Source organism: Eucalyptus grandis, chromosome 2 (genome assembly GCF_016545825.1).
Source record: "Eucalyptus grandis isolate ANBG69807.140 chromosome 2, ASM1654582v1, whole genome shotgun sequence".
Classification (NCBI taxonomy): Eukaryota; Viridiplantae; Streptophyta; class Magnoliopsida; order Myrtales; family Myrtaceae; genus Eucalyptus; species Eucalyptus grandis.
Window position 1 is genome coordinate 56,453,149 of NC_052613.1, and position 6,927 is coordinate 56,460,075.

Sequence of the window (6,927 nt, forward strand, 5' to 3'; positions counted from 1 at the left end):
AATGGGGAAAGCAAGCTGCAAGGAGGGAGAAGGGTCTGCTGAAGCAAGGGGGACCCCAAAGGCCTCTCAAGCCTTCAACACTTGGCTATTTCACTCATTACATGCCCCCACCAGCCATCAGCCCTATCCTCAGCCATTTGGCAACCCACAAGCTTCCTTAGCAAGCCATTGAAGAGGTCCAAATGTTGTCTCCCCCATGGCCTACGATTTTGTGACATTTCCCTTCAATTCCAATCAATTCTCACTCAAATGGGCTCAAATCATAGCCTATAAGTTCAGCCAATGTGCCATTGTCCATCTCAACATTTTCCTCATCAATTGGACCAACTTGAATCCCAAAAATGCGACAAAAAATGAGCCTCTGATTTTCCCGGTCCAAAATAACCTTACTTTGAATTTTCATCGAAAATTTCGGTTTGCAGAAAAATCTTCGGATGATGAGTTGACATTTCTAAAATAAAGTGGGACATGACAAAATTTTCAATTTCTGAAATCGGGTTTAAATTCGTGGTTAATTTCAATCTGGCGCAATTTGAGCTCTGCCTAATCTACTGGGTAGCTTTTAGGAATTTTAGTGCAATTGACCCGTGGTTGATTATTTTCAAGCCACAGCATATATCTTCGACACATTGGTGACTCTTGGTTGTCGTGAAAATCTCGAGATTTCAAATATGGATAGAGGGTACCCAAAACGGCAGAAAAACCGGTCTAGTGACGATCGGCGAAAATATTGCAATCAGGTGGAATCAACCACACTCTAATCACATATCTTAGTCTAATCGACCTATCTCTGATCTTTGATCGATTTTGACAATGTCGTAATGATCCTTCCAGACTAGCACGGTTGAGCAGTCGATTCCTGGTCGAATTCTCAAGTCTATTGTATTTAGATTTCTTAACGGCTTCACCTGATAGACTAATTATCTCGTGAGTGATCAACTCAGACAATAGAACTATAGGCGCGTCGATGAAAAGCCCGACTTATTCAATTGAAAATATAATCAGAAATTCGGGATGTCATGATAACAATGTTGAAAGGGCAGCGATTACAGTCAGAGGAAAATGGCAGTCCACGGTGGCAGAATACTCTAGAAACTACTAGGGACAGGACAGTTGTTCCTAATAGTAGCCTTTATGGACGACATTGTAAGCCGCCCCTTATAGTCTAGCAGTGGGCTTCACAAAGCAGTTGCCAAATCCCCTTAGCAACAAGCTTATAGGCAACAACAGGGCAGCAGGCCCTCAGCCGTCGCTGTTATAGATCAAGAATGGATGTGAGTTCTCTTGTTGTGATGTGTAGCACAACCACCTACTTCGTTTCATGTGGTTATTATAATTTTATGCGAGATTAAATTAAGTAAATCTTCCGCATATCTTGACGTAGTAATTATCCACTAAGGGATTGTTTCTGTGTGGAAAGTAGGGAAATATAAAATCAAAGAATAACCCAGGCAACTTGATATCAAATGCATTCGTTGAAGTAATACAAAGTTCAAGCAGGCCAAAGGACCAAATAAGGGAACTTTTCCTTGAAGCCGTGAACGGATAATTCTTCAGTTTCATTACGCAATTGATGAAAAAAAAAAATATTGATTCGATGTGAACACAGTGCGATAAAGTTATTTCTAAGGGAAGCAAACCAGAAGCCATTCTCCAAAGGAACATTTCATCACTTCATCTATGAAGAGTTTTCCCCGTTAGCTTCCAGATCGTCCGACTGTGCAGGCATTTTACTCCTAACTATATCAACCACAGGAGTCACGAGCCAGATTTAATGAGCTCGGAGTTGGATGAGAAGGAGTATGAATTTTCTTTATTTTTCTCGCCCTTCTGGGTATAAAGCGAGCACTTTGTTTAGGGACATCCCACTGAAAGCCATCCTGAGGGAACAACAACGTCGATGTCAATGTTGCCACACCCTGTAAATACCTGCATCCAAGGATGTGTTTAAACTTTTCACCAATCTGTCCATGTCCCCTAATTGAATCATGTATCAAAAAATAATTTGAAGGTTACTCATGTAAATACTGGGAAATAATGATCTCCATACCTACAGAAGGAAAAGTGGAGAATTCATAATCATAAGTGGCGTTCATAGTATTCGAGCTTGTGAGTTATGTGTGGGATATGAGCAATCTTGTACCAGTCCTCGCCTGCATCTTTTTTACACCTCTCTTCCAAATTTTGGCAACCTGCGATTTTTAGGTGACTAAGGGACGCAAGACTTTGCATTCCTTCAGGTAATGATGCCAACAAGGGGCACCGGATTATTTCAAGTTGTTGAAGTGATTGAAGGGCCTCAATATGCTCTGGCAAAACCTTCAATTTTAAACATTTTTTAATAGAAAGATGCTCGAGATTTTTGACTTGTAGAAGCCACCATGGGAGAGATGCTAGTTTGGGAACACCAAGGATGTCCACAAACCGGAGACTCTCAAGTCCTTGTGAATCTTTGACGTTGTCGCTTTCACCTTTGGATAAATCCAGCTCCTCACAATTGGAAAAAGAAAGATGCACAAGGTTTGACAGATGATGCACACCTGAGAGGGAAGTTAACCGAGGACAGTCACTGATGCCAAGACGTTCAAGTGAAGTGAGACTCTGCAATGGCAAACATTCTAGAAACTCCATTTTCGAGATATCCAGATTCTTCAACTTGTTATGGCCAAATATCTGATTTATCAATTCTCGGTTGACCTCCCTCAAATTCAACTCCTCAAGATGTGGAGTTTGTGGCATGGCTTTCAAGTTTTCACAGTAACGGATCTCTAATTTCAACAGACTAGGAAATAATGTTGTTGAAGTGGACGAATGGCCTGACTCAATGTATTTCACTTCAGGAAGCCTCCAAATCTCTAAAGACTTGAGGTGAGGTAGCTGGCCTAGTTGAGGGAGATGTTTACATTTTCCGCATCTTAGCAAGCGTACCTCAACTAAATTTGGCAAGGAAACGACAAGGCTTCCCATCATCCAATTTGGAAAGCTCTTACCTTCGTATCCGTCGATTGTCAACTTCTGCAGATTTGAGTTCGGCATCAGTTTATCTAATAGATCTTTATCTGTATCGCCAATTGCTGCATCATCAGTATCGAGATAGCTCCATTTAAGTATCAAAGATTCCAGAAAACGCTTCCCTTTCAAGTTCGCCGCCATGGATTCTGCTATTGCATCTTGTGAGTGTCCCAAATTTTCAATGCTAAGGCTTTCCCGGATGTCATTAAGCCCATTTAGCTCCCCAAGTCCACAATACTTCTTAACAAGAGCTTTGCCTTTGGTAAAATGAAGCGTGTTAGCCTATGCAAAGAACTCAATTGCCCTAGTCCATGTGGCACATAACTCAGACTATAACAATAATCTATGTCTAGATTTTGAAGACTGACCAACTTTTTTATACCACTTGGCAATTCTTCAAGGGCAGAGCAACCTTGGAGATTAAGTGTTTGCAAATTTTGAAATCTCGTAATGGAGTTAGGGAGCCTTTTAAGTGTATTATTGTGAGAGAGATCGAGATATGTGAGATGCTTCAACTTACAAATGGACCTTGGCACCTTCTTGACAATTGCGGCATGCAAATCTAAGATGCGCAACCTCTTAAAACTTTGAATGAGCTGGCATAGATCTACTTCACTTGTTGGTTTTCTTTGCTCCATTTCATGAGACGTAGGCACGGAAAGAAATGTTCTCAGTGAACGTGCTTTCAAGAGTAAGATTGGAAATTCACCCATCAAATTGGAAGTTAAACCATGTGATATATGACGAATTCTTTCAGGTATGTATTTTGGATCATCCCTTGCCACCCAATACTCGAACCCAGCAACTACACAGGCTAGATCATGCATCAAAGCAGGAATCTTGCATGTCTCCTTGTTCATGAATGAATCTTTTTGAAAATCTTGGAAGAAGTTACCCCAAAGCAGGTCCATGAAATATTGATGACCAATGTCTTCTAAATGCCGATTTCCATTCGATTGTTGGATAAATCCTTCTGCCATCCAAAGATTGACCAAAGTCTGCTTCTTTATCTCGTAATCTTTGGGAAACAATGAACAAAACGCAAAACATTTTTTCAAATGTGAAGGAAGATTGTCATAACTGAGCTTAAGAATTAATGTTATGCCGTCTTCCCTTTGAGACACTTTTGGGAGCTCATTTTCTTTGAATTGCGCCCATTCATGCTTACTTTTATTAAAGAGTAAATTCCCAATAGTTCGAAGAGCTAATGGAACCCCATAGCACTTTCTAGCTATATCTTTAACAAGAGCTAGCATGTCAGGATCTTGTAACTCCTCTTCTTTACAACAAGCCGCTTGCATTAGTAATTCTAGAGATGCACTTTCAGACAAGCCCTCTAGAAGATAAGCCGGAGCAGTGCCGGTGATGTCCGCAACCAAAGGATGGCGTGTAGTTATAAGGATCTTGCTTCCTCTAGCACCTCTCAACAATAAAGTTTTCAAGCTTAGCCATGTTTCTTGTTCTACATTCCACAAATCATCTAAAACTAAGAGGTATCTCTTTCCATCAATCTGTCCCATCAGTTCACTAATCAACAATTCCATCACACCTTCGGTTGGTTCTTTCTGCTTTGCAGAAGCTACCATATCTTTCACTATTTTTTTCATATTAAAGTCAATAGAGACACAAACCCACATTTTCAAGTTAAACTGTTTACTAACCATCTCATCATTATACACACATTGAGCGAGAGCCGTTTTTCCAACCCCCCCAATACCAACTATTGGAAGGATAGAAAGATTCTCTTGCACATTTGAATCCAATAAAAATTTTATGACTGTCTTCTTATCATCATCTCTCCCTATAATATCTAGCCTCATTGTAAACGAATGCGTCTCTTCTCTTTTCCTCCACTCTCTCTTGGGGCGCTCGTCCAAGTGGAATTCCTTATCATACACAATGGCTTTTAGTCTCTCCCTCACTCCTCTAAGTTTGTAGCTCATCTTCATTTTAAAAGCAAGCTGGTTTGAACTTGAGAAAAATATCCTTACCTCCTCCATCATTTCATAGTGGCCCCTCAATTCTCGTTGCATAGCTTCTGCATTGAATTCTTCAAGCAAGTCTTGCGTGTCATAAAAAGCATCTTTAAGTTTATCAACCCAATCTTTGATTTGGGGATTCTTGTAGTATATCTCTTCTGCATGGCCCAGTACAGCTTGAATCATGGAGGCAATGTCCCCGAGCGCCTCGAGTTCATGCTTGACACCCCACAACTTTCCAGCATTTTCTAGTGCTTGAGGAACCAGATTAGTGACGATCTTACTAGCAATAGGGGAGATGATAGCTTCCGCCATTTTTGTTCTCTCTGTCTCACTGTGGATCGGAAGATATTAGTTTAGTCGGTCCAAGGCAAGCGACTTCTCATGACATGGATAACAAGTGAACGTTTCCAAAGCCTGGCGAATCAAATGATCGACGTCTATGGCCGACTTGAGCTGTTGAAGATGGGAATTCCGATCATCCACGCAAGCCTAAATCAATTATTCCATAGTGGGACCCACCGAGGTCGCTTCGTATGCCCGCAAGAACACTTACTTTTTCGAAGGCTTAAATCAATGATCCATACTGGGACCCACCGAGGTGGCGTCCGATACCCGCCGGAACACTTATTATTTTCAAAGGCTTCATGCTTTACCTTTTTTGTCAAAAGATGACCGATCTTTTTTTATATTCTTGGGGTGGATTTAATGTATGACAGAGTTGATAACAAAGGGTACGTTACAAATCTAGGGAATATTAGTTTGCTTAGATTCATGCACTAGGAGATCTGAGCTGCCATTAAGTAATATATATGTGTACATATATTTTTAGAAATGCAGTAGACATTAGGATAGAAATTCTTTCCATAAAAATAAAAAGTTGTATATAGGTAGGTAACATAATGGATTTGTAAACATTATGATGTGAACACTACATTCCTCAATTCCAAACTCTCCTTCAGTTGTCACGTGACACTATTGCTATTATTTACTAAAAGTTTACAATTTGATTAAGGAAATTCACTCTCCTTGTTAATCTTTCAAAATAATTTCTTCCTACTATAAATGCTTCTGTTATGAAATACATGAATGAATGAAATACATGAAAGAATATTTAAGATATTTATCTTATCTAATATACTTATTATGGTACATTTGTATAATACATTCTAAGTACATCTCCCTATACAATGAATGTTCATCTCCTTATCAAATGTATATATTATTCAATACATTGATATTAATGATAAGTACATCATTGTTTTCCCATAAATAGGAGCTTAGTTTTTGTCGTAGATATAGTATGATATACTAGAAATAAAAAATTTATTTTCTGACTTTCTCTACGATCTTTGGTGTCTCGCTTTCTCTACTCAATCTCTCTATTCTCTCTATTATATATTTGCAACGTAATATTTTACAATATGTTATTAGTACGAAGATCTACCAACTAAGTAAATAATTTTTACAAAGTAGGTGTTCATTTTTATTAATCAACTTATACTTCATCTTCTCCTATCAATTCTTCATTTTTATTTTTCTTGGCCCAAAGCCAATTTCAAATCTAAAAGTATCCTTCTACTCCTGAAGTGGTGGTGGATATTTGAAAATCCTTATAATTAATTTATGGATTTATTTTTGTAAGGATTATGACAAATATTGAAAAACCCAAATTCCACACCCTAAAAGTGAGTGAAAAGAATTATCTATCCCGGTACCTTGACATGGAAATGTACCTCCAAGGGCAATGTCTTGCTAATATAATTACAGAGGACGGAACCTCAAATGCAAAAGATAAAGTAAATGCACTGATTTTTATTCGACGTCATTTGCACGAGAGCCTGCAGACTCAACATTTATCCATTCGAGACCCTTAGATCTTGTGGAGGAGGTTGAAGGATAGGTATTGTAACATCCTGACTTTCAGGTTCTGTTT

General features: G+C 39.0%; 1 protein-coding gene across 1 annotated transcript; it reads right to left on the bottom strand.

Annotated features, from left to right (window-relative positions):
• Positions 1-1,854: 1,854 nt before the first annotated feature.
• Positions 1,855-5,306, bottom strand: LOC104434660 (putative disease resistance protein RGA4). The gene is made up of 5 exons (XM_039307239.1): positions 3,533-5,306; positions 2,991-3,269; positions 2,426-2,540; positions 2,029-2,050; positions 1,855-1,929 (listed from the first exon to the last, which is right to left on the bottom strand). The coding sequence occupies exons 1-5, from the start codon at positions 5,304-5,306 to the stop codon at positions 1,855-1,857; spliced, it is 2,265 nt and encodes a 754-aa protein (XP_039163173.1).
• Positions 5,307-6,927: the final 1,621 nt, after the last annotated feature.

Excerpts from the sequence above, each read along its gene's own strand:
- LOC104434660 (XM_039307239.1), bottom strand. The coding sequence starts at position 5,306 with ATGGCGGAAGCTATCATCTCCCCTATTGCTAGTAAGATCGTCACTAAT. Across the intron at positions 2,541-2,990 it reads GACAATCGACGGATACGAAG|GTGTGCATCATCTGTCAAAC; the intron begins GTAAGAGCTTTC and ends CTTCCCTCTCAG. Across the intron at positions 2,051-2,425 it reads CAAGGACTTGAGAGTCTCCG|GTATGGAGATCATTATTTCC; the intron begins GTTTGTGGACAT and ends TTCCTTCTGTAG.